This window comes from Rutidosis leptorrhynchoides, chromosome 2, assembly GCF_046630445.1.
Source record: "Rutidosis leptorrhynchoides isolate AG116_Rl617_1_P2 chromosome 2, CSIRO_AGI_Rlap_v1, whole genome shotgun sequence".
Taxonomy (NCBI): domain Eukaryota; kingdom Viridiplantae; phylum Streptophyta; class Magnoliopsida; order Asterales; family Asteraceae; genus Rutidosis; species Rutidosis leptorrhynchoides.
Window position 1 is genome coordinate 196,206,876 of NC_092334.1, and position 27,216 is coordinate 196,234,091.

General features: G+C 34.9%; 2 protein-coding genes across 2 annotated transcripts; both read left to right on the forward strand.

Annotated features, from left to right (window-relative positions):
• Nucleotides 1-3,291: 3,291 nt before the first annotated feature.
• On the forward strand, nucleotides 3,292-12,915 carry LOC139888508 (uncharacterized). Its single transcript, XM_071871514.1, has 2 exons — nucleotides 3,292-3,958; nucleotides 12,884-12,915. The coding sequence occupies exons 1-2, from the start codon at nucleotides 3,292-3,294 to the stop codon at nucleotides 12,913-12,915; spliced, it is 699 nt and encodes a 232-aa protein (XP_071727615.1).
• A 3,358-nt stretch (nucleotides 12,916-16,273) lies between these two features.
• On the forward strand, nucleotides 16,274-21,701 carry LOC139891626 (uncharacterized). Its single transcript, XM_071874605.1, has 17 exons — nucleotides 16,274-16,469; nucleotides 16,591-16,663; nucleotides 17,338-17,406; nucleotides 17,507-17,572; nucleotides 17,662-17,744; nucleotides 17,861-17,912; nucleotides 18,003-18,071; nucleotides 18,232-18,299; nucleotides 18,399-18,444; nucleotides 18,708-18,792; nucleotides 18,878-18,967; nucleotides 19,037-19,088; nucleotides 19,184-19,235; nucleotides 19,345-19,461; nucleotides 19,688-20,347; nucleotides 20,482-20,848; nucleotides 21,220-21,701. The coding sequence occupies exons 1-17, from the start codon at nucleotides 16,285-16,287 to the stop codon at nucleotides 21,534-21,536; spliced, it is 2,451 nt and encodes an 816-aa protein (XP_071730706.1). The 5' UTR covers nucleotides 16,274-16,284; the 3' UTR covers nucleotides 21,537-21,701.
• Nucleotides 21,702-27,216: the final 5,515 nt, after the last annotated feature.

The window sequence follows — 27,216 nt, forward strand, 5'->3', positions numbered from 1 at the left end:
GGTGGTGTATAAGAAGAGAATAATCTTCTTCATTTGCATGAAGAAGATTGAACCAACCCGAGAGTCAACAAAAGACTCTCTTCCCAACACGGTTTTGAACATGAGGTTTGCTTTCTTAATTAGCTCACACATACATGAATCATCAACCTCGGGTTGCAAAACCTCCTTAAAATTGTCAATATCATATCCAAGAGGATTGTTGTAAACTTTAAGGACCTTGGGTATGATATCTTCACCATCATCATCATTATCCTCATCATTATCATCATCACTAACATCTTCACTAACCCCGAGTGGATTATCATAGACTTTAAAAACATTGGGCATTGGTAAGGCTTCAATCAATTCATTATCTTCTTCATCACTTTCATCATCTTCATCAAAATTATCATTCGCATAATCTTCATCCTCTTCATCGTCTTCACTATCCTCACATTCATCGTTATCCTTCTCATCATCTTCATCCTCATCTTCATCATTGGTTATCAAAGATTCGGGTACTTGTGCAATCTCCACTACTTTGGTCTTGGCATAAAAGCTTACATCATCATCATAAAAGATCCAATTTCTTGACCGAGAAGTAGAAACTACGGGTGAGGTGGGTGGTGAAATGGTAGTGGATACAAAATCTTCAACTAAAGGGAGCATGAAACTCACAGTTGTCTCTAAGATTTGAATTGAAGCTTGTTGAATTTCTAACATTTCCCTTAAATCTATTCTCTCTTGAATTAAAGCCTCCATACGGTTAAGGTGGGTTCTCACAATGGTTGAGAATAACTCTAGTAAATTCAGATCGATCTCCTCTTGTTGTTGATTTTGAAATTGAAATTGAGGAGAATCCAATGTTGAGTCATCCCCCTCATAACAATAGTCCATTGGTTAACTTATAAAGTCAAAATTGGAAATAGGACCATTATTACAAGGTTGATCAATGGGGGAGAAATTATTCATGTAACTATCATCATAACCCCCGTCTTGATAACATCCATCATAAGTACCGCAATAACCATCCGGCTCACCATTAACTTGACCCAAATCCATATAACTGTTGGTGTTCATACCCATGTAACCATCATTCATATACCCATAACCATCATTCATACCCAAATAATCACCATTGTTGCCCAAATAACCATTGTCATCATTCATGCCCAAATAACCATTATTCATATCCATGTGACTTAAGTATCCCATCAATTGTTGATCATAATTCGCGATTTTTGACATCAAGTAGTCACATAAAGCATCATACTCTGCCATCTAGCTTAATCACACCACAAACAAACAAACGTTTTTCGAATACAAACAAATATAAACAAAAAGTAACTTTTGCAAGAATGAAATTCTTACAAAAGGATCGAACAACTAAAAGTTTAAACCAACTACCCAACTTAGCTAACCGCTCCCCGGCAGCAGTGCCAAGAAAGTATTGATGTGATGCAACGTACATCTTTTACCCTCTAAATTTATACATGATTCAAACACTACAAAAAAGCACAAACAACTAACGAGCACTTAGAACCCGGTTAATATAGTACTTTAATGTAAGTATTCGTTTCAAGTTCGCCTCAAGAGAGTGGTGTAAGTCGGATAATTGAAACTATTAATTGTCCTAGGGGTTTGTTTGACTGGGGGGTTTTGATTGATTTTAATTAACAACTAAAACTTGCACAATTAAACAAACTTAAACTTAACAAGTAAACTAGTAGCAAGAAACAAGTAATGAAGTATTAAGACTTAAATCAAATTAACTAAGAAGTATTCACTTATATAATCCTCTCTATGCTTGGCTTGCCCCGTTTTGCCCAAATTGCTATCACACTAGTTGTTGAACTATTAAATATTTAGCATTACTACTAAACCTCAAATCAAGTAACACTCCGTGAATTCACATAAGCATTGTATCCTAAGATCGAGTTAAGCATGATTTGGTCATTGAGATTGAGCTTGGGTTGAAATCACTTAGAACCCCCAACTATCGAAATCACTTAAGATAATCGGCACTACTATGTTGACTAAAGGCGAATTGAAAACCAACCTAGATCAAGAACACAATCACTTGTAATTCCTAAGCTAGTTGTCTAGATCACCCAAGGTGTTGAAGCATACATTGATTCACTTCTCAAATCACTAAAAGAGCTACTCAACATATGTAATCAAAGTAGAGCCTAAAACAAACTCATAGCAATGGATCTTTAGCTAACACAATAACACATGATCAAGTAATTCATTCAAACAACATCATTCAATTGATTTTGGGGCAAACACTAACATTAGAGATTCATAGATAAGCAAACACATGAGATTTAGCCAAGCATGGCTAAGATAATAAGCATAAAAACACAAATAAACATCATCTTGAGTGATTACAAGTAATTAGTTCACAACTAGATAAAGAAAAGTAGTGATTACAACTAATTAGTGCAAAATAGATAAAGCAAAGTGGAGATTACAACCCAAAATGATAAAGAGAAGAAGATCTAAGCTGTAATCATAAGATAAACAAGAACAAAATCAATTAAGACTAAAGCATTCATCATTACAAGTAGAGAAAATAAAGACAAGTGCTAAAATGGAAAGGAAATTATAAAATAGAGAATGGGTGATGTAGATCTAGCATCTAGCTTCACTAATCTTCAACTTGGATCATCAATTGAGCTTTGATCTAGATAGAATGATGAAATGGACCCTTTTAGGGTTCCATTTCGGACCCCAATCGCAGCTCTCTCACTCAAAAACCTCAAATATGCTTTTATAGGTCGGTTGAATTTTCTGGCTGAATCAGCGTCAGGAGCGGCACTTTTGTTTTGGAGTGGCGCTTTTGGGAGGACAGGAGCGGCGCTTTTGGGTAGGAGCGACACTTTTGGCACATAAGAACGACACTTTTGTGCTGGAGCGGCGCTTTTGGCTTCTGATCTTTTTAACACACGTTTTAGCACATAGGGGCGCAGTTTTTAATCTTAGGAGAGCCGCTTTTCACCCTGGAACTTCCTTTTCACCCTGGAACTTCCTTTTCTCTCCAAAACTTCACTTGGTTCATTCCTTTGGACCAAGGGTTAATTCCTTAGCATAAATATGAACGTTTAGACCACTTTTGTCCTGAAATGACTAAATACCACAAACCGCTCACTAATCATCACAACCCGTATCGAAATGTCATGAAAGTAGGGGGATATTGTGAAGATAAATATGTATATTTTGAGCAATATCAGTAACACTGGTAATGCCAAGAGCCATGCTTTTGTGATGACTTCCGCATAAGCCCGTGATAATGATGAAGTTATAACGGGTATGTTTCTTGTTAGCAACTGCTATGCTACTGTTTTGTTCGATTCCGGTGAAGATAGAAGTTATATGTCTACTGAATTTTGTGCCTTATTCACTGAAAAAACACAAGCCTTAGAATTTAAGCGTCTTATAGAAGTATCAAATGGTAAGGTTATGAAAGTAGATAACGTTTATAAAAATTATGATATGATTCTAGCCGACAAACACTTTAAGATCAACCTACTACCATTCGAGTTAGGAAGCTTTGATGTAGTTATAGGGATGGATTGGTTACGTTCATTGCGAACTGCAATCATGTGTTATGAGAAAACCATTAACATTCCTCTTGAGAATGGTGAAACCCTAATCATTCAAGGAGAGATGAGTGGTTCTAAACTTAACATCATTTCCTGTATCAAAACCCGTAAATATCTTATGAAGAGATATCAAGCCATTTTGGCTCATGTTAAGGAAGTCAAACCGAAAGAGAAACGTATTGAAGATGTACTGGTGGTTAGAGACTTTACTGAAGTATTTCCTGAAGAACTCCCTGGTCTCCCTCCCCAAAGACAGGTTGAGTTTCGAATTTATTTAACTCCCGGTGTTGCACCTATTGCAAACGCACCATACCGCTTAGCTCCTTCTGAGATGAAGGGACTTTCCAACCAACTCCATGAACTTTTAGAAAAAGGTTTCATTCATCCTAGCTCGTCTCCGCGGGGAGCACCCGTTCTTTTTGTCAAGAAGAAAGATGACACGTTGAGGATGTGTGTTGATTACCGTGAACTCAACAAGCTAACCATCAAGAACAGTTATCCACTTCCGTGTATTGATGACCTATTTGACCAATTGCAAGGGTCAAGCATCTATTCGAAGATCGATCTTAGGTCGGGTTATCATCAACTTAGGGTAAAGGAAGCTGATGTTTCTAAGACTGCTTTCCGAACTCGTTATGGAAATTATGAGTTTCTTATCATGCCTTTTACTTTAACAAATGCTCCTGTTGTATTCATGGATCATATGAACCGTGTATGTAAACCTTATCTTGATCAATTCGTGATCATTTTCATCGATGATATATTAATCTATTCCAAGAACAAGAAATAGCATGAACAACATATGTGATTGATTCTAGAGCTCTTAAACAAAGAACAGTTGTATGCTAAGTTTTCCAAGTGTGAATTTTGGCTGCGAACCGTACAATTCCTTGAACATGTAGTTGATAGTGAAGGAATACATGTCGATCCTGCGAAAATCACTGCCAATTTTGGGGACTTGCTATTTATTATCGAAGGTTTATTAAAGACTTTTCCATTCTAGCTAAACCTCTCATCAAGCTAACTCATAAGGGGAAGAAGTTTGAGTGGTCCGAAGAACATGAATATGCATTTAAGATTCTAAAGGAGAAATTGACCACAGCCCCGATTCTATCATTACCTGATGGTACTGACAATTTTGTAATCTATTGTGATACCTCGAACCAAGGTTTTGGATGTGTTTTGATGCAACGTAACAGTGTTAGTGCCTACGCATCTAGACAGCTGAAGAAACATGAGATGAACTATACCACACATGACCTAGAGTTAGGAGCTGTGGTATTTGCATTGAAGATGTGGAGACATTACCTCTACGGAATTAAATTCTCAGTGTTTATCGATTATAAAAGTCTTCAACACATCTTTAATCAAAAGCAACGGAACATGAGACAAAGGCGTTGGGTCAAGTTATTAAATGACTACGGTTACGAACTTAAGTATCATTTTGGTAAGGCAAATGTAGTTGTTGATGCTCTTAGTAGAAAGGATTGTGTCAAACCGATTCGAGTCCGAGCGTTAAACATGGTTATTCATACGAATCTTACGTCTCAAATCCGCGAAGCACAACTTGAGGTATTGAAGGAAGAGAATGTCCAACTCGAGGGACTTAAGGGTCTCGAAAGTCAACTTGAACTCAAGGGAAACGGAACACGGTACTTCAATAACCAAATCTAGGTCCCAATCTTCGAGAACTAGTCTTGGATGAAGCACATAAGACTAGGTATTCTATTCACCAAGGCTCTAGTAAAATGTACCACGATGTGAAAGAGTTTTATTGGTGGCCTAATTTGAAATCTGATATTGCTGAATATGTGAGAAAGTGTCTTACTTGTTTGAAAGTTAAGGCCAAGCATCAAAAATTGTCTGGTTTACTTCAACAATCGGATATTTCGCAGTGGAAGTGGGAATGTATCACGATGGACTTTATTAATAAATTGCCCAAGACTTCTAGTGGCAATGATACTATTTGGGTCATAGTGGATCATCTTACTAAATCTGCACATTTCTTACCGATCAAGGAAACCGACAAAATGGAAAAATTGTCACAACTTTATATCAAAGAGATTGTCTCACGTCATGGAGTCCCTATCTCTATCATTTCTGATCATGACATCTGGTTCATTTCTAGATTCTGGAAATCTTTACAATCTGCTCTTAGAATTCAACTCGACATGAGTACTGCTTATCATCCGGAACCCAAGGACAAAGTGAACGAACCATTCAAACATTGGAAGATATGCTTCGTGCTTGTGTTATCGACTTCGGCAAAGGTTGGGATAGACATTTGCCTTTGGCTGAATTTTTATACAACAACAGTTACCACACAAGTATTAAGGCTGCACCTTTTGAGGCCTTATACGGGCGAAAATGTAGATCCCCACTATGCTAGGATGAATTAGAAGACAGACAGTTAACTGATCCTGAAATCATACACGAAACTACCGAAAAGATCGTTCAGATTAAGAAACGATTGGAAACTACCCGCAACCGACAGAAAAGCTATGCTGATAACCGTCAGAAACCTTTAGAATTCCAAGTTGATGATAAAATCATGCTGAAAGTATCCCCTTGGAAAGGCATCGTTCGTTTTGGTAAACGAAGTAAACTAAGTAAACTAAGTGTGCGTTTTGTTAGACCTTTCAAGATTACTGAAAGAATTGGTCCAATGGCATATCGATTAGAACGACCTGCCGAGCTTAGTAGTGGACACGACGTATTTCACATATCGAATCTGAAAAAGTGTCTCGCTGATGACACACTTGTTATTCCTTTGGATGATCTACGCATTGATGATAAAATGCACTTCATTAAAGAACCTATAGAAGTTATGGATCGTGAGGTTAAATGCTTGAAACAGCGCAACATTCCTATTGTTAAAATCCGTTAGAATTCACGAAGAGGCCCTGAGTATACCTGGGAATGTGAAGACTAAATGAAACAAAAATATCCCCATCTCTTCTCAACCGCTGATGCATCCGAGAAGTCTACCTAAAACTTCGGGACGAAGTTTTTATTAACGGGGAGGTACTATAACAACCATCACTTTTCCACTTTTGTAATGACTAAATTACCCCTAGAGTTTTATTTACTTAGTAATCGGTTTATATAATTAATATGTAAATTGAGTATTAAATTGTATAAGTAATAAAAATAGTAAGAATAATTTTTACAGATTGTAATAATCATATAAATGTTATTGAAGTCGAAAACTAAATTTGATTGTCATTATATATATATATATATATATATATATATATATATATATATATATATATATATATATATATATATATATATATATATATATATATATATATATATATATATATATATATATATATATATATTCCTTATTTAATATTCAAAACTGTTATATATATACCCAAAAATCGAATTAAATTGTTTAAAATTATCAAATACAAAATAAATCATGTATAAAATACCTAAACATGTTTTAAATCTACTTACTAAATTATATAAGTATTTGATATATCTAATGTATTTATTTAATTTATTATACAATATATATATATATATATATATATATATATATATATATATATATATATATATATATAGATTAAGATTTAAATTCAAAATTAAATAAAATAATAGGATAAAATTTTATGTAAATTTTTTATATGATTATTATACTTATTTAGATCTGTAAAAAAATAAAATAAATTAATTTAGATATAATTTCGAAATTTTATCTAGAATTAATGTAGTTTTGGCTAAAATCGAAAAATATAATAAGATAATTACAAAAATAAATGAAGGAACATGATAATTATATTTAATACATATTATATAATAAATACTAAGTATAATATTAATTATTAATAATACTTGAACTGTAATTAGAATTAATAACTTTATTATAGTAATTAAACATATAACTAAACTAATAATACCTTTATCATATTAATAACTTTAATTAAATTAATAATAATAATACATTATTAATAATAACTATATTATAAATTATATAATATACTTTATGTACTTATTGTATAAGTAATTTATTTAAGTGTTGAAATCCTTATACACACATTATAAGTGGAAACTATAATCATACCGATAACGTATGACTTATCTTCACCGCTACTTATGGTCATGTGGATGATGTCTAGGTTGCCATGATGGGAATAAGGTTTTGGATTAAACGAAAGGTTGTAGACTTATAGTCCAACTGAAAGTTCCTGAACCCGGGTTACATCTGATCATCCCTTGACTTACTTGATAGCACCGAGGTTTGGGCAAGGTTGTACAACGTCTAAACTTGATTATAGTGGACACAAACTTGTTAAACAAACTTAGTAACTCATAAGATTCTTATGAACTCTTACTTGACGGATTGAACAAACTAATGACCAAACTTATATCTCTAGGTTGAGATCCCGATCGTTTACTTCCGTTCATTCTTCTTTCGTGGAATAACTTCACTTGCTGTTAAGGTGAACTTCATAGCCCCATTTTTACTATTTCTTAATTGCTTTATAAACTTTGGGTGAGACACATGCTTGCTTTTAAACTGTTTTACGCTTTAGACACAAGTACTCAAACTATAACGTTGCTGCCATTCTATGTTTCATGCTAAATCCTGTCATGATATCATTAGTTGCTACGTATAAACGCAAACTTAATTATTGTGAGTAGGCCTATTGAGAGCAATGTCTCTATCCAGGTGACCGTTGGTCAATGGATACATAATAACGATTTAACGACACGAACGGATAAAGTGTTATGGGGTAAATTTGTTTAGTCTCGATATCATACACTTCAGCACTACTTTCAACTGATATGTCTATATCAACTGCTTTATAATTAAATCTTGTGGTCTAAAAACTTTGGTTGTTACCAATAAACTATGAATTCACCAACCTTTTTGGTTGACACTTTTAAGCATGCTTTGTCTAAGGTGATGATTAGCTTTGCTACTTGGTACTCTTGAATGCTGCTATGGAGTCCGCATTATCATTTATATTTATGCATTTGAATAATTGCTATTTACATATGATTTTCAATTGTAACGACTATTTATTTCCGCTGCAACTTTACTTATGGTTTAATAAAAACGTCTCATTTAGAGTGGTTCTCGCTTATACAATTGTGTTATGGTATTGGTTAGTCACAGTTACCCCCGGTCCCATTTAGGGGGTGTGACATTCCTCACATTACCCATGGCCTTGCATTCTGCTAAGTCACTCGTGGTTCACGAGCTTCTAATCGCGATCCGCGATCGCAAACCTGCACTGAATTCAATTTCTTTGTTCTAATACTAATACTTATCTCCTTCAGTCAACGACATATAACATCACTCTCTTTCACTATCGTTTCACTAAACTCTAGCTTCATTCTTTTCACTAAAAAATACCCACTAACATACACCACCAGATATTATAATACAAGTTAAGAAACACTACTTACACTTCTAGATATAATAATACAACTTATAAAATACTAGTGATAGAATACGAAAGCATTGGGCCCCACCCTTGTAACGACCCGAATATGTTTACCAAAATCGAAGCACTATTTTTTTTTTTATAAGTTAGGTCCCAATGTAGCGTTCATAATACATAACATTCGCAACTCTGTTTTAGCCAAAAACATAATATCATAACGTTACGTTGAACAACTTATAATGACCCTTGGTACACAAATGACACATCACAAAAGCATTTGTAATAATGAACCAATTACACAAAATACGGGTTAAGACTCAATAACCCAACCCGATACCAAGAGCATAATCCCGGGGACTACTAAATCCCTAATCCGCGTCCAAATATCCAAAAGCTACCCCATCGAGCCCAAGTGCTCCTACGCATCTAGTATAACAACTAGCTAGCTTCACAATCACAATACCTGAAAAAAGGTAAACAACGAGAGGGGTAAACATAAAGCTTAGTGAATGCAATAATTATACATATACATATATAATCTACTTACTTGCAAACACTTACAAAAATACCACATACGAGCTAGCAACTAAACAACCATGCAATCTCAATGCATAAACTAAATATCCGCAATTAATAATAAGCTAGCATCGCCAATAGCATATAGTTCACAATTTAATATGCTAAATAAAAAAATCACACAACCATGGTTAACCAATAGTACAAGGGAATGGTGCTCGCGAAAGACCATCGGAGTTCACAACATCCATTAGTGTACCTAACACCGCGTATCACTAACCCCCGGGTGGTGTCTTAACACCGCGACTAACCCACCCATCACGACAATGTGGTGTCTTAACACCGCGACTAACCCACATGTTACTAACCCAGGAGTGGTGTCTTAACACCGCGACTAACCCACTCGTCACGTAAAATGTGGTGTCTTAACACCGCGACTAACCCACATTTCACGCTACATAAATAAATACATTATATACATACATGTATAATTATTCCACTCACCTCATGAACTCGAGCATTACAAATCATGAGCGAAATCTCTACCAAACGCAACCGAGCAAGCTTTTACCTATAATACGCATATAGGTATACACATAATCAACATAAATTCTCTACAAGAGAATTCGACGCCAACACCCTTAACCAAGGGTTTATACCTACCTCCACAATCCGCCCATTTAGACACATAAGTGGACTTCACCAATTACCACTACGAGTGGTAATTTCGACCCATTCAAAAAGGTACAAACTAACACTTATTGCACTTGACCTTACAAACCAACCCATAAGTGCAACTTGACCCAAATTGCACTTAATCACCAAACAAGTCAAGTTTGACCCAATATCACCATTACTAGTGATTACGTCTTAAATTCACCAATTTAACACTTAACACAAAAGTTAACTTCCAATTGACCAAATTAGGTTTAACTCACTTCGACTAGTCAATTTACACCCAAAACCACAACACTTGGAATATTGACCCATATTGCATTTGACCACGTTTGACTTGTGTTAAAACATCACTTTGACTCAAAATCACTTCTCATGAGCGACTACTTTCAAAAACGCCATTTAACACTTAACATAAGTGTTTAAACATCCATTTGACCAAAACTAGTGTCATTACCAAATTCGACCCAATCAACTTACCCATTTTGACATAAGTCCCAAAAACGTCCAAAATCACTAACGACTAGTGATTATATTTCCAAAATACCAAGTAACACCTAAATAAAGTATTTACATACTTGATTTACCAAAACTTGACTCAAAACTTATTTTGACACCAAATCAAAGGCGACACCCATTTTGACTAGCAAACTTGTTCTTAAGAACATCAAAAATTACCAATACACTTACAATCTAGTGTTTTAACACCCAAACCATGACAAATACTTCCAAATTCGTCATCAAACCCTAACCCCACAATAATCGGGTTCACTTACATTAACAATACAACAAAACCCCCAATTTCATGAGAAATGGGGTTTATAACCCAACACTAACTCAAACCCTAACACAAAACAAGAATCAGACACTAAAATTCGGATTCGAGACTTACCACTACAATCAAAACGTAGCTAGGGATGAAAGGAACAACTTTAACTCTTGCACCTTCACCCGATTCGAGCTTCTTCTTCTCCAATCAAAGTTCTCTCTCTCTAAATGGGTTTCCTCTCTCTAGAAAGATGAGAGAGTTTGAGATGAAGAGGATAAGATGAAATGAAGATATGGATGAGGTTTGGCCAGATTTGTGGCCTCAAAACCGTCCATAAGTGAAATTACCACTTTGCCCCTCATTTAACCCTTTTAAAAAAATGTTGAATCAGGTCATGGCACGGCGTGCCACTTGGGTTCTGAATTTGCATGTTTGCCTTGGCACAGCGTGCCACTTTCTTGGCACGGCGTGCCACTCTGAAACTTGTTTTGCTAAATTTTGCTTTGGCACGGCGTGCCACTTTCTTGGTACGGCGTATCACTCTGAAACTAAATGTGATGTATAAAATTCAGGGTCTTACAACCCTCTTCTGCCGAATGACCATGATTTTCCTCACGAAACTCCCTTTCACGGTATGCTGCATATGGTTTTAAACGTTTGTCGGCAACAAACTTTGTTTCACTGGATGTTTAACGTTAGCATATGGAGATGGTGACCAATCTGTGATGCTCAATAAATCATCTTAATGTATCGAAATTCATTAAGCTATATTCTCTAGTTTAATTATAAAAGAAACGAAGATAAGAGAAGATGATTTAAACGGAAGAAAATGAAATTTTTCTAATTTGTGAGAAAAATTAATTAGAATTTTTCTCCCTTTTCTTATTTTTCTCTTTAAAATAAATCTCAAAAACACTATTCATTTTGTGTGTCTTTTTCTTTATCTTTATTTCTCTCCAAAATCAAAGTTAAACTAGGAAACACTTTGTTAAGGATTCTTTAAGAAAGAATAAGGTAAACGCAGTGATGGAGGATTTAAGATGATGAGGTGGAGGTGGTGGGGGGCAATGGTCCCCTAAAAAACTTATGTCATTCCTAGTTATTTTTATAGTACTCCCTCCGTCCTATATTAATAGTCCACATACATAAAATACACAGTTTAAAGAAATGTTATAAAAGTACTATACTTTTTGTTTACTTTTCAGTTTTACCCTTAAATTTTCTTTCTACTTTAATTCTATCCACATACATTAAGGGCATAATATATATTAAGCTTCTTATTATTTTTTTTATGGAAGTGAACTATCAATTTAGGACATCCCAAAATTAAATACTGAACATAATTTCTTATTTTAGCACCAACTAAATAAAATTAGAAACATGTAGAGGCTGTTATTTTAAGCTTTAAGAAATCTTATTTATATAATGCTTTGATTGAGTTATATTGATCCGTTATTAACGTTCAAGCTATGGGTAAACGACTTTTTGGATGAATCATTGTAATGAAACAAGTAGGTGGCCAACCGCGCGTTGCGGCGGCCACCTTGAAAGGCATTCATGTGAGGTGGCCAAGCGCGCGTTGCAGCGGCCACCTTGAAAGGCATTCATGTGCAGTTGGCATATATCGCGTTGTTGTTTGCTACATATGTGCTACAACAGGTTGTATGTGCTATGGAGTACAAATCTGAAACATCTATCAAAAGGGGAAAAACCCTATAAATTCAGCTAAAATCAATTGTAAAAGGTCGTGAATTTAATTGAATATGTGGTCTCTTACCTTCCTTTCTCTTACTACAAAATAACAACAAACAAAAATAACAACAAAAGTATGGGTTAGTTCATAAGAGACAGCCGGTCATACGTAATAAGGTATTTAATGTTTTGGCCAATATTTTTTTTTTTTTTTTTTTTTTTTTTTTTTTTTTTTTAAGCCTCCATCACCAATTCAGCATTAGACATGTAATGATAGCTTATCAAACCAAAATTAATGAGGAAAAAACATACGAAACAACAGACAAAAACAAAAGTAAATTACAAAAGGTTATATATAAATATTTTGACTACATTAGGATAAAAGAAAAATGAGATGCAGCAGCAAGCTGTAATCATAACCCGACACATTACGAAAAGAACACATTAAAATTCCAAGAGGTCCTAAGTGGAATGATTGATCAACAAATGATAATGGTTTTCAACTTGTTGGTAAAAAGAAATAAAATTTGAATTTAAAGAAGTGCATGGTGAAGATAAGGGTGAATTCAAAATTGGTTTGCAATAATATGAAGCAAGGTTGGGCAAACAGTTGAGTTTATCAAGTTAAAATATTATTATGAAATGATTATTATTTGGTTTTAAAAGCGTATGTTGATGTCGAAAATAGGATTGTATTTCGACTTAGTGAGTTGGTAGTAGTTTGGCAACGATTTTGGTCAGTAATATGACACTGGTATTTTAATCTGTCAAAATGACTCTGTAAGGAGACTTTTTTACTCAACTTGACTGTTGGTTGAATGATGGTAGGAATGATATAGTTTTTTAGAAAAAGAATGATCTTCTTTGAGAAGTCAATGGGTAGTAGACTCATCGTCCCTGACCCAATGGACCAAAACGAATCATATATTAACTCAACTGTGAAGCTAATTAAATAGTATATGTTCGGGCACAACGGCAACAGGAAACTCATATAATGGCATGCGGCAACGGTTGTTCCTCAGTCGCTGAAGCTAACGAAAGTACAAAGTCTTGAAACGGAACAACAGAAGCATCTCCCACAACTGCAGATACTGATATAGACTGAAATTAAAAAAAAATGCCATATATTGTATAACATTAAAACGTCTGATACAGATAATAAGAACGAACCACTCATTAGTTGGTCATTTCGAGAGATCGGAACTTTGTACTCAGGTTGCGTTGCTGGTTTCCAACAGCCACATAAGGAGACAACAACCTACAAACAACAACCCTAGAAAATATATAATTCAAACATGTCCCATTCATTCATCAAAATATTCGGTCTGCAATAACCTTTATGTGCAAAAGAAAACTAAAAACAAACATAAATGGACATATATATATACATATATATATATACATATATATATATATATATATATACATATATATATATATATATATATATACATATATATATATATATATATATATATATATATATATATATATATATATATATATATATATATATATATATATATATATATATATATATATATATTGTCTATGTACACATGCAGAAGGGTCAAATATTGTATATTTTATGTTTCAAGTTAATCACGAATTAACAAACTTTTACATAATAGCCACGGGACTAAAGATAATAAAAGGGCATTAGATGACACCAAGTCAGACTAATTATTTTCACAATAAACAGATATACTTATTCTCCCTCACAATCTTCAATCACTCTGAGTTAATTTCTATAATATATAGCTTATTTCAATTGTTCATACCCACTTTTTCAAAATTTAATGTTTGACTAATGTCTATAGCTATTGATCATGATTATACATGCATATTAAAAATGGAAAAAACATCAACGCCACTGACAAAAATAATTCCGTTACCCTTAAAGCTATTGCATTGAGAGTTGGGTTACCTAATTTATGTTAGGATTTGGAAGAAAACACCTGCAAAATTAGTCCTTAAGTAAATAACAAAGCAAGTAATTACCACTAATGATGTTGAAGAAAAGAAATAAAGCTTCTGCTAAGTAAGTTGTTCCTGTACCCATAGAATGAATAAAAACTCGTATACAATTCAATGGTTCAAGATGCAACAAATTGCTGAAAAGAACTTTGATATTTACAGATGATGTTACCGATTCAAAAATCACAGCAAAAGAACTTCTAACAAACAAACTTAAGTTATAGGGTTTCAAAAATGAAGGTAGAAAGTTCAAAATTTATAAAACAAAGATGGACCATTTTAGCTACATAGTACCGGTTGAGTTGGAGCCAACGATAGTATCACAAGAGCGCGAATATGAAATCCATGTGCACTTGTTTTCCTACAATTGTCACACCAGTTTAAGTAACTAACTTTTAGTTATCCAATTTAGTCTAATAAATTCTATAAATATGAGCAAATTAACTAGAAGTGAGAGACCATCTGATTGTAGCAAAACGCCAAGAGTTCCTTCGACGGGATTTTCATCGCCGGTGATAACTGCTGCCGCTTTCAAAACACACCTCTTTTCTACCGGCAATTGTTATCTTAAATAAACGCTAATCCGTCTTCCAAACCCCAAAATCACCAACGTAAAACCACCAAATCGAAAACCCTAGCCTGAAATTGTAATAACATAAATCAATATACGGGATTAATTCGTTGTACCTGTAATGTTGACGAACATAAGTAATAGCAATCGATACATTCACAAATATTCATAATGTCCTATCAATCACATATAAAGCCCTAAATTTCTAGGGCTTCTAATCAAACAAACAAATTCATAATTAAAATATCAAAACAAATATCATCCATAACTAATAAACCACTAACCTTTTATTGTTAAAATTAGCATCATCAACTAATTCCATCTTCTCATCACTCGGTTTAGAATTATCATCAGATGAAGAACTGAACGAAGCAGAAGAAAACCGATGTTGACTGTTAACACAGTCGCAAGTGCCCGACGTTGATGGTGGTGAAGGTTCCGCCGGCGGTGATGGTGGCAAGGGTAAAACCATTGGCAGCGGGCGGCAGAAAGGAGTGGAAAGAAAATCGCCAAGAAGGATCGAGAAGAAATCGGTCGGTCAGCAAATGGGTAGCAGACGGCGAACACGACGGTGGTGACGCCGGTGATGATGGAGGCGAGGAAGGCGATAGTGGTGCGCCGGTGACGGTGGTGTGGAGGTTCTCATGAAGGAGAAGGAAATTGCCTGAAGCATCTGGATACATCATAGGGAAAAATTGACAGAAGAAAGTGAAAGGTAGGTGGGGATGGAGATCAGAAACAGGTATGGAAGGATCAAGATGTCATTGTATAAAGCCCAAGTTACAGATTTCCTAAAGTGAAAAAATACAAAAATACCCTTTCCTAATATTTTAATGCAGTCTACAGTAAGTTGAATTTACTCAAATGTAATAATAATAATTATTAAAAAAATTCGCAAATAACCGTACAATTTGTACGGACAAAAAAGGCACCGCCTTTAAGAAAAGTGTATTTACAATTTTACCCCTGTTTTATCATATCTGATCAACTATTCATGTATCGCCACGTGTAAATTTCGTTCTCGTTTGGTAGTTTAAAAGCCAATAGGCGCATAGGTTGGCTCATAAGAAAACCTGCTACACTCTGCTAGTAATGGTCGGAGCAACGAAGAATCCGGTTCAGTTGAACCGGTCACTGAACACATCAACCGGCGAGTTGCGTTCTCCGTCGTACGTCAACTTTTTAAACATTTCCACCACCGTTGATCGATTACGTGGTCACCTTCACGGCGATAATCGTAACGATGATTTTTACAATCTCTGCATTTATCTTTCTAGGTTTAAATATATTAACTGCTTTTGTTTTCCTTTGATTTCTATTTCTATTTTAGTTTGATTGAAGAGTTATGGCGGCAAACTGAAAGAAATAAATTGTTATTTTATTTATATATTTTTGCAGAGGTATTGATTATGCTGTTGCTAACAATGAAATTCCAGATAGAGCTTCAGATTTGCCGGAATTAATTAAGCAGGTAAACCATGGAGTACATATTTTGCAACTTTTTTCAGTTATAACACAAAATATTAATTTTTTTTTTTTTTTTTTTCAAAAGTTGAATATTATTATCAATAAATATGCTCATTTTGAAGGTCCATGAAAGATGTCTACTAGGATGATTTTTTTATTTTTTTTAATACTGATTTAGCTATGATAAATGTTTTACAGATTATGCCACCTAATCAAAATATGATAAGGCTATGCAGTAAAAATTACAGTAAATAATTTAAGGCATGAATTGAGGGGCGGAGCTGGTAATTGAGGGGGCATTTTTATAATTTTTTTTTTTTTTCCTTTTCTGTAGTTTGAGGGGGGCAAATTCTAACAAATGTCATTAATACATTATAATACCTTGCAATTTGTTCAGATAATTTTAACCTTTTTGAGGGGGGCATTTGCCCCCTTTGACACCTTTGTATATGCATGTGTATGGATTGACTAATTGACTTGAAATGGCACTTGAATAATTTTGTAGATATATGTTTCAGTGTTTACATGTTTTCTATAGATGGATTAGTTTTTTTCTTTTTATACTATAGTTAATAGTTAATAGTTAATAGTAAAAGTTGTTGCTTATAAATTTATAATTGAGTGCTTCTAATATTCTATACAATGAGACACAAATTGCTAATAACATAATGTGGTTAGGTATGTCAATGGGCAAAAGACGATATCGAATTACGTGCAGGTATCATGGTGCTGATGATCTCTATAAAGGTACTCCTGTATCTCATTTTCTTTCATTTCGTATACTTTATTGGTGATTGGCCGCACATTTGTTACTGAAATTATGGATATTGTTATCTTGTTTAAATAGGGTGCGTGTACAAATGGATGGTTCAGTGAGAAGGATAACGATGAACTTCATACTCTTAGAAATAAGGTTTTTAAATGGATGTTATATACGCTGCTGTTAGGTTCTATATATTTTGTAGCAGCGTCATTATAAAGACTGTTCTATTTTGATTATAGATATCAACCAGTTTCAGCAGTGTATCTGATATGAACTCTGAGGAGAGCACACTTCTTAACAGCATCTCGACAGTTATGTTAAGGTATTTTTAATGTCATACTTGTGTGTGTGCGTGTGTGTGTGTGTTTTAGTCTTCTAATTTGAATATTATGTTAGTTTTTGTTGACTTAGTGTTTTAGTTCTATCATATCGCTTCAGGTTCTATCCAGGAATGAAGATGGACAAAATACTTGCATTTTTTGAAGCTATGGTAACAATGTCGATTTCCTGGAACTAATGTTATCTTCATTATTTATTTATGCACCAATTAACAAAATTTTGTTTTGTTGTAAATATGTAGCCGGGATTTAATGCAACCGTGAAAGATTTCTTTATTCCGAATAACGGAAAATCTCCCGGTGATAATATAGTAAGAGTTTCTTGTGATCTTGCTTCTATGAATTCCCTATTTTGATCAAAAGCTTATGGTATTCTACTACAAAATGCCAAGTATAGATTTACTACATTAATCCCATTATTTATTATTCTTTTTATTTAATATTTATTGCTCTTTTTTAATGTCACTGCAGTACTTGTTTGTTGCTCAAACAGATAATATAGAGACATCATCATGCATCATAAGTCCCCAGCATGCCAAGTATAGATTTTCATTAATCACTTGTACATACATTCTTTAAACAAAGCATACATACACTTGAATTTGGTCTGACTTAAATTGTTTATGTTCGATTGCTAGTTTTTTCTTGAACGGAAAAGCAGTGGATAGGACTTGCAGTTACAAGGTTTGCATAAATAATTTGTTAAAGTTTGCATAACCAATTTATGTGTCATATATGATCACATAAAGAAAGATATTGTTGTAATAATAATCTTATCATTTTGTATGAAACGATTTGGGAAGTTTTAAGCTTAAAATATACTCTTTAATGACTTTTAACGCGTTAAACCCAATTGACATATCTCCATTTTTGCAATTATTTTGGTTTTGCGTTTTCTTTAACATGTTTTTATAATTATAATTTTATATTTTATATTTTTCAATCAGGATCCTGAACCACAGATTCCCACACTAGTAACAGAAATGGTTAAGTATGGAACAAATATTCTTCAAGTGATGGGCCAATATACAGGTATTTATATAACAGAAGCCCTATTTTCTAACGTGGTTTACATGCACGATTCTTTTATCTTAACACTGTCGGTAAATTTATGTAGGGAAATGTGTTATTGTTATCGCTTATATGAGTATCGTTTCAAATCCTATCTTCCCTGCACTTCCAGATTACGTGCCACCACCTCATTCAGGTATATTATGTTCTGTACTATGAAATTGCGTACGTTTGTTTGATGTCTTATTGCTTTCTGTTTTCTTAGATAATGATACACTTGAAGGCCCATCTAAAATATCACTGAATTGTCCTATAAGGTACGAATTAGTAATTACTACTTCATTTTCAATAATACTGTCAAGTTTTTTATGTAGACTTATCAATATCTTTGGCTCTGGGTTTGTATATACAGCTCCGGACGCATCAAGACACCTGTCAAAGGATATTTGTGTAAACATTATCAAGTGAGTTTTTATACTGTATCCCTCTGTTAGTGTGCTGGTTCAATGCCATAACATTTGGTATTTGTCACTGTTGAATTACTAAACTGCCCTTCTGATATCTTTGACTCAGTGCTTTGACTTTGACAACTATGTGGACATAAACTCAAAAAAACCGTTGTGGGGTTGTCCTCATTGTAGTCAATCTGTCTGCTTTACTGACTTGCGTATTGATCAGACCGTGGTTAAGGCAAGTAACCCTATAATTTCACTACTTAACCTTATTTAAAATGGCAATTTTGACCCATTTACTTTTAAATAGGCTCATTTGGGTTATGTTTTATCTTTAATGGGTCAAAACAATTAGCTTAATAGGAGACTAGTCAATTGTTTTGACCTGTTACCCAACCCACCCATTTGAACCCTTTGTGTATAAACTCGTTTCATTCTAACATAAGCAATGTATTCATGCTTAGATTCTGGAAGAAGTAGGTGTGAATGCTGTTCATGTAAAAATCTCTGCTGACGGCTCGTGGGAAACTGTTAATGAGGGTGATGTTTTTACTGATAAACAACAAGACAGTCCAACTTTACATTGTGAATTTACTACTACTTTAGAGCCAGGTGCAGACAGTATGGTCCCAAAGGAACGGGGTAATATTGACCCAAATGAAGGGTGTAATATGGATCCAAATGAAGGGTGTAATATGGACCCTAAGGAAGGGGGTGATATGGATGCCAGTAATTGTCATCTGGAAATTGACCAAAAGCCTTCGTTAGCTCAGTTGCAAATGTTGAACTTTGAAAAAGTCGTTTCACAGGGTCAAAGTCAACTTAACTCCGGCAACAGTCTGCATATACCAACACAGGCGATTGGGTCGTCTAATACTATACCAAATGTCACAATGATGGCACCTGTAACAGATACTTTTGTGGACGCTAATTCTGTGATTCAAACTCAAACCTGTGCTTCCAACGATATGCATTCACAACAGCTTAACTCAAACAACAGTAGTAATGGATTTGGTTTGAGGTACCCGAAGCCTTCAGTGCAACAGTTTACTCCGTTTCAAATGGATCAGCAACAAATAATGCATATGATCGCAGCTCCATCGTCCCTGAACATGGGCCCACAGGTATAAATGATCCATTTTTATCTTCGTTTCATTTACTATTCACTGCGGATTGCGTAATGGGTCACAAAAAGTAGCTATAGTATAGTTCAAAACAGGTTTACTGAACCCAAAACACTCGATTATTTTCCTTGTAGGGCTGGGTTCAGCAAGATCGGTCACACGTTCCAAGTCAACCTTTTCAGCAATTTGGTCCACCTAAAAAGTTGAATGTTTATCGTCCTGCGACACCTCATCCATTAGATAACTTCAACACTCGCCAACACCAGTCTCTAAACCAGGTGATACCAGATTCTGTACCGTCAGCTGCTCAGTTTTATCCTCAATTTAGGCAAGGCAATTTGGGTCCCACAAATGGCCTCACAATCAAACAAGAACCCCACCACTATAACAGCGCGGCTGCTCAACAACCTATTCAGAACATGAGCTGGACCCCACCTGTTCCAGCTCAGCTTCAGACTTTTGGATCATCAATACCCTTGGCATCATCGGGTCAACAAAGAGGTAGGGGGTCTAAATGGTTTGGTTTGGGTCCTGGCAAACCATTTTTTTTCTTTCAATATTTCTCTCTTAAATTTTATAGATAATTCTAATAATTAGTATTTAGTATTTAGTGTTAGTGTAGTATGGTAAATACGATTACAAAGGCTATATTCCACAATAATGATCTTATTTCAGCCAAAATGGATATACGTTCAAACACACATTGGGTGACTTTTACCCCGTTTGACCAGTTTCAGTTTGAACTAATTAATTGAATTTTACCCGCTAAAGTATAACCCAAATTGACCCATTTATCAATATGGATCAAATTAGCCACCTTCTTAATATAATTGCAAATTTTGTATCTCATATTTCTGTGGTACCATGTCCAGGTCAAGCTCAAAGGCCATTGGAGGTTTCATGCAATTCACCAGTTGTAGACCCATGGCACCCAACTATACCCATGCAGGAAGCCTTTTCGGGTCAGGCTTATTCAGATGCTATGAACGAGTTCATATTTCATGCAATACAACCGGTGCAAGATACTAAACCACCACTTTTGAAGACCCCAAAACCTGAAATATCGCCCCATTTGCAAGTCCAAATGGATTTTAACACAAATGGTCCCACTTATGAATTCAATATAAGTGGTTCAGTGATCGATGGTGGCAGTGGCGGTAGTGGGGCGGGTGTTTTGCCTTATATTTAGGACGTGGTGCAGTAACAGTAGCTGTACAAAGGCAGCATGACCTATTTTTTGTATTTAGTCCCTATGCAACTACAGACAGCAGATTAATTTTGGTTCAGTTTATGCTCACAAACTTTTCCTAGTTATTAGAATATAAAGTTGTGTAGAGATTCTTGCGCTAGGATTGTAGTCAAATTAACGTGATTCAGGTTATGGACTAAACTCTAAAGATATGGTGTTTTATTCCAGCTTGCTGTTAAATGTTTTTTATGTTGCACTCTCTTTTTCACATATGCATATTGCTTGGTTTGTTTGCAATTGTGAAGTGATGTACTGTTAAAAGTTTGATGTTTCACATATATATATATATATATATATATATATATATATATATATATATATATATATATATATATAACATCAATTTTATTTATAAAAAAAAAAAAACTACTACCTCGCTAGCGAAACACTAGGGAGGGGAGCAACCACAACAATTACAATGGCTTAATTAGCCACTCGTTCCAAGTTGTATTATTTTTGCCTTTACCCGTAAACCAATTAAATGAATACAACCGAATTAAATCAAATAAGTCTTGCTTCTTCATCTTTGCCGCATCAAAAAGAAACGCATTGCGAAACCTCCAAATAATCCATGTTGAAGCCGCCACAATCGTAAAAAGACCATCCTTAATTCTTTGAGAAACTTGTCATCCTTGATACCATGCATACCAATCGGCCCAAGAAGGCAAAGGCTCCCGAACCCAAATACGAATTTTCCTCCAAATATCCAATGCGATATCACACGAGAAAAAAGTGTGATTCAAAGACTCAACCCGGTGCGTACATAAAGGGCATCCAGTATCATTGATTTCCAAGCAACGAGACGATAAATTCAGTCGAGTCGGTAGTCTATCCATAGCTACCCGCCAAATAAAAGTGTTGACTGATAACGCCTAAATCTGTTTTGGACGTTTCGATTCGAGGGAATGATGACATGACACATGTCCCTTTCATAATCGTAACAAACTTTTACCAGATTCGCGTGCTGACGTGGTACATGTCCCTTTCATTGGTGTAACAAACAAATCCTAACGAACTTTCCTAGATTCGGGGGCTGACGTGGCATACACTTCATTCGTGTGTTTTTTCCGGGACCACGTATTTGTTCCAGGACCATGCTTTGTTCCGAGACTGTGTGATTGTTCCGGAACAGCGTGGTTATTCCGGAATGGTATCCGTTTATAGCGTAACGGATTGGCGGCACATATTTGGTTAGGTGAAGGGTCTTATATATCAGTATAGCCCAATATTTATCTAAGTGATTCTTCGCGGTACTTCTCCTGATCGGGTAAGGTTATCGGGTGACCAACATATTTGGCTAAGTAGACCTTGATGTGGAAATATGGTTCGTAACCCCTCGGTGCTTCGTACCCGAGTGAGCGGTGCCGGTGTCTGACACTGGACTTATGTGAAGTCACGACCAACTTTTATCCGAGACCTTTCTTCCCGGATGTGTACTTGAATAATCTTCTGGCCAGTTTTATTGCGTATGACTGGGAAAAGGTATTTCTTCCTGGACCGTTATGCCGGATAACTTCCAGACTGAACTTTATCAAGTCATGGAAAAATGACCTTTTTCGATACGAATCGATATGTGTATCATCATTGACCTTGTGAGGCAAAGATCTAAACCATAAAGTAGCACCGGAACCACCACCAAGAACTCGTGAGTCAATAAAGTTTCTGCTGGTGCAGACTTGAAAGACGCCATCGCTTGTGATAGACCACTTCCAAGCATCACTAGAACTAGACAACATCACATTGCCTAATTCGGTGGTTAACTTATCAAAGAGAGAAGATGAGTGCATACAAGGGCAAGTCTCTTATGTTTTTTCAGTTTTCACTTTGACGAAGGCATCATTGGCGGAAACACTAAGGGACAAGGGGGCACCCACTCCAGTGGATTTGCAATTTTCAGTGTGAAAGTTTTGGGTTTTCCGATTTTGCCCCCAGTGAATTTTTTTTGTCCCAAAACATATTTTGCCCCGAAACCTTCAAATTTTGCCTAAAATCCTCCAAATTTTGCCCAAAAACCTTCAAATTTTTCCTAAAAACCTCTATATTTTGCCAAAAACCTCCATATTTTACCCAAAAAGGTTATTACGTGTTGGTTGAATATTGGTTAATGAACTAAACGACAAACTTAAGTATGATTAACCAAAGAATATCTTTTGATGATGACATATACATATGCATAAGTGATGACCGACATCTTAACATAAAATACGCAAGGTCACTAATCCATACTTTATCTTGCAAATGACCAAGTCAAACATAGCTTAAAGAATATGAAATTAAAAGATCAGCTAAATACACAGTCAAGGTGCGGTCGACCGCACAGCTAGCCGTAGAACCCCAAACTGAATTGCAACGCAGTTTTGTGAAAACAAGTTGCACGGTCGACACCACGGTCAACCGCAGTGCGACCGCAGTTTTCTCTGTTACCAATTTTGACCAAGTAAAGTTTGACTAGTTCCTGACATCTATAATTCATAAAACCTTTTTCAACATGCTTAGAATAGATGCCTTCTTCATACTCAATTGAGTTTTGGTCATAAAAACACTAATTGTGGTTAATTACGCCTAATGACATCTTAATGAAAAATTAACCAAGATTAGGCTTAACACATAAGTGTTAAATAATAACTTGTGATCTTAAATCTTATCTAGACATCCTTAGTATGATCATCAAGTACCAACACACTTAAGCCAATGTCACTAGAACAATAATTGATATTGAAAATGACTTAGTGATTAATTAAGGCTAAATGAGGAACAACGCTCTCAAGTGCAACTAGTAAAGACTTGTAATCCTAAAATACACTTAGATACATTTAGGATGGTCACCAAGTCCCAACTAGAGATTGCTCTTACCTTGTGCATGTGTTGGACATTAATGTGTGCTTACACATTAATCATGCAATATGTTATATTGCAAGTAAGCTTGCTAAAAGCTTAAATTACAAGTTGTGCAAATATCTATATGATTGATCTTATAGTAACTATCTCTTGCTATGTGTGAGTATTACTTGCTACTTGCTAATATGTTTAATACTCATAAATTTATCAACTTGATTAACATGCTTGCTATGTGTTTACTAGTTAGGATTCAAGTAACTAGTCTACTCCAACAAATTAAGTGTAAATTGGTTCACAATAAAATTATAGTCAATTGCCTATTTGGTCTAAGTAACTAAGTGTGATTGCTTATTCAAGAATGACTTAACTTTGATGTCTCTACATACTTCATGATTATCTTATAAAGACATCATTCAATTAATCTCTACATAAACCCAAATGGAACATGATTTATGATTAATTGAAACTAGGAAGTTAATGACATAGTGACTAGTCTTTAGAATTGAACTAAAGGCATTAATATGACTAACTAAGTCTTGACCAAACTGAGATTTCCCAAAATATCAATCAAGACACTTCTCCAAGAATGTTGAGTTTACCACTAATGGAGTGTTATGTCACTTTCATGCAATAAGACCAAATCTCACACACTTAATGCATATAGTACTTGTATAGGATGTTTGGTTTCTTTTTCAGTATCTAGAAGGAGTAAAGGTGCCAAAATATGGTGTTCAAATTTGAGTCAAACGGCTATACAACGGATACTAAATTTGGACTGGAGCACGCACGGTCGAACCACGGTCGACCGTGGAGGCAACCATGTGTCAACGAATACTTTTTGAATTCTACTATAAAAGGCAAGCATTAAAGAGCATTTGAAGCTGACCTTCTTGCATATTTCAAAGGCTTATTTCCAGAGATCACAAGGGCTCTAACTACTACTCAAATGTGATCAAGCAAGAGAAGATTCTATGATCTTATAGATATAGAATTTGGTTGTTGTAAACTTACTAATCAAAATCATTAATCTTGTGAGTTTACTTAGTGTAATGTATGTCCTAGTATTGTCTTAGGTTCATCATTACAAAGTGTATAAGTCTTGTAACTTCAATTAGCAGAAACATAGGCTAGCTTAGTGATCTACTTCCTTAAAGGAACTTAGGAAGTTGATTAATCTCATTTGGAGATTAATACTTGTCAAGGTGAAGACAAGTTGATCTTGGTTGGAGTTAATCTTTCAAAGGGATAGAAAGATTAGGTTTGTTGTCTACCAAAGAAGTTGAAGACTTGTAAATCGGATCTCCACCGGGTTTGGAGAAAAGTGCTTAGTGAAGCAACAAATCCCGATTAGTGTAATCAGGGAGTGGATTAAGGTGGATTAGTTAACATCCATCCGAACCACTAAAAATTCTTGTGTCTATGTTCTTTAAATTACTTCATTTATCTTTTTGAACATATACACTACACACATCAATTTTAAGTTGAATTGGTTGATCAAAGTTAATCGAATTTGGTGATCAATCGAAAAAGTGTTAAAAATGTATCAAGTAACTATTCACCCCCCTCTAGTTACTTACAATTAGTATCAGAGCAGTTTCTCAAATCATTGCTCTATAAACGATTGTGAAAGTGTCAAAATTCGTTTTGTGCAAAAACTTTAGTCAACGATTCTCGGATAAACTCAAACTATGGGATACTTGGAAGAATTGGTGAAAGAAGCACCAATCTTTGATAAGGTGGATATTGAATGTGGAAGTTAAGATTTGAGGCTTATCTAAAATCCAAGGATTACTACTTGTGGAGAATAATCAAAGTAGGAGACTTTGTTCCACAAGCTAGTTCAAGACTAGTGAAGTCAACATTTCAAAACAATGAGGTTTTGAAACAATTTAATGCAATTTCACTGCTTCATGGAATTTTTCCTAGTGAAGAAAGATTAAAGATAATTTCATGTAAAAGTGCAAAGGAATGTTGGGATTCACTATGTTCTCAAGAAGAAGAAAACTCTAGGAGTTTAAAGGGTAAAGGAATAGGGAAGGATTTGGAGAAGCTTGGTGATTCTCAAGCAAATGGGTTGAATGGAAATGAAGACTTTTGTCTCATGAGTTCTTGGAATGATTTGGATCAAGATGGTCAAAGTGAGGAAGAGGTTGAATCTCCGTTCAAAGAAGATGATGCCTCAAGCATGGATTGCAATGAAGTACATGTATTCTATTCTTCTAATTATGAAGAATTGTTAGATGATTACAAGACTATTAAATTTGTGTATGATAGTAATCGTGACAAAGTAAAACTTTTAGAGAAAGAATTACACAATGTTAGACAACTTAACAAAACCTTAATTGATGAAAACAATGCGTTGAAAAGAAAATTTGAAAGAATGATTATTTGTAATTCATCAAGAGGTAAACATGAAATGAATATGTGTCATGACTCTAGCAAACACAAATCGTGTAGTCAGTCCATTGTCTATTATTAGGAAAATTGAGAACATGGGAAAAATGGACCAAGCTAGCAATTCAATGGTAGGGATAAGTCAAGGATTGGATAATCTTAAAATCAATCAAAATCAATGATCAAAATACTAATGAGAATAACCTTCTCAAAAAGGACTTTGTATTAATGAAAGGTTTTTCTCACAAATGCAAAATTGTTTTTGAGAAATGATTTTAAAAGATTAGTGAAGGAAGCTTACTTGCATTAGGATTGTGTGTTTATGTGAAACTATGTATTGCATGCTAAATAATAGATTGATGCGTTTTGTGTATACTATGTGCATGAT

Bases quoted from the DNA above. Each gene is read 5' to 3' on its own strand.
- LOC139888508 (XM_071871514.1), top strand. From the start codon at position 3,292: ATGTTTCTTGTTAGCAACTGCTATGCTACTGTTTTGTTCGATTCCGGT. The intron at 3,959-12,883 runs GTTTCATTCATC...TTTTTTTTTAAG, and splicing joins CCATGAACTTTTAGAAAAAG to CCTCCATCACCAATTCAGCA.
- LOC139891626 (XM_071874605.1), top strand. From the start codon at position 16,285: ATGGTCGGAGCAACGAAGAATCCGGTTCAGTTGAACCGGTCACTGAAC. The intron at 16,470-16,590 runs GTTTAAATATAT...ATATTTTTGCAG, and splicing joins CTCTGCATTTATCTTTCTAG to AGGTATTGATTATGCTGTTG. The intron at 17,573-17,661 runs GTTTTTAAATGG...TTTTGATTATAG, and splicing joins TTCATACTCTTAGAAATAAG to ATATCAACCAGTTTCAGCAG.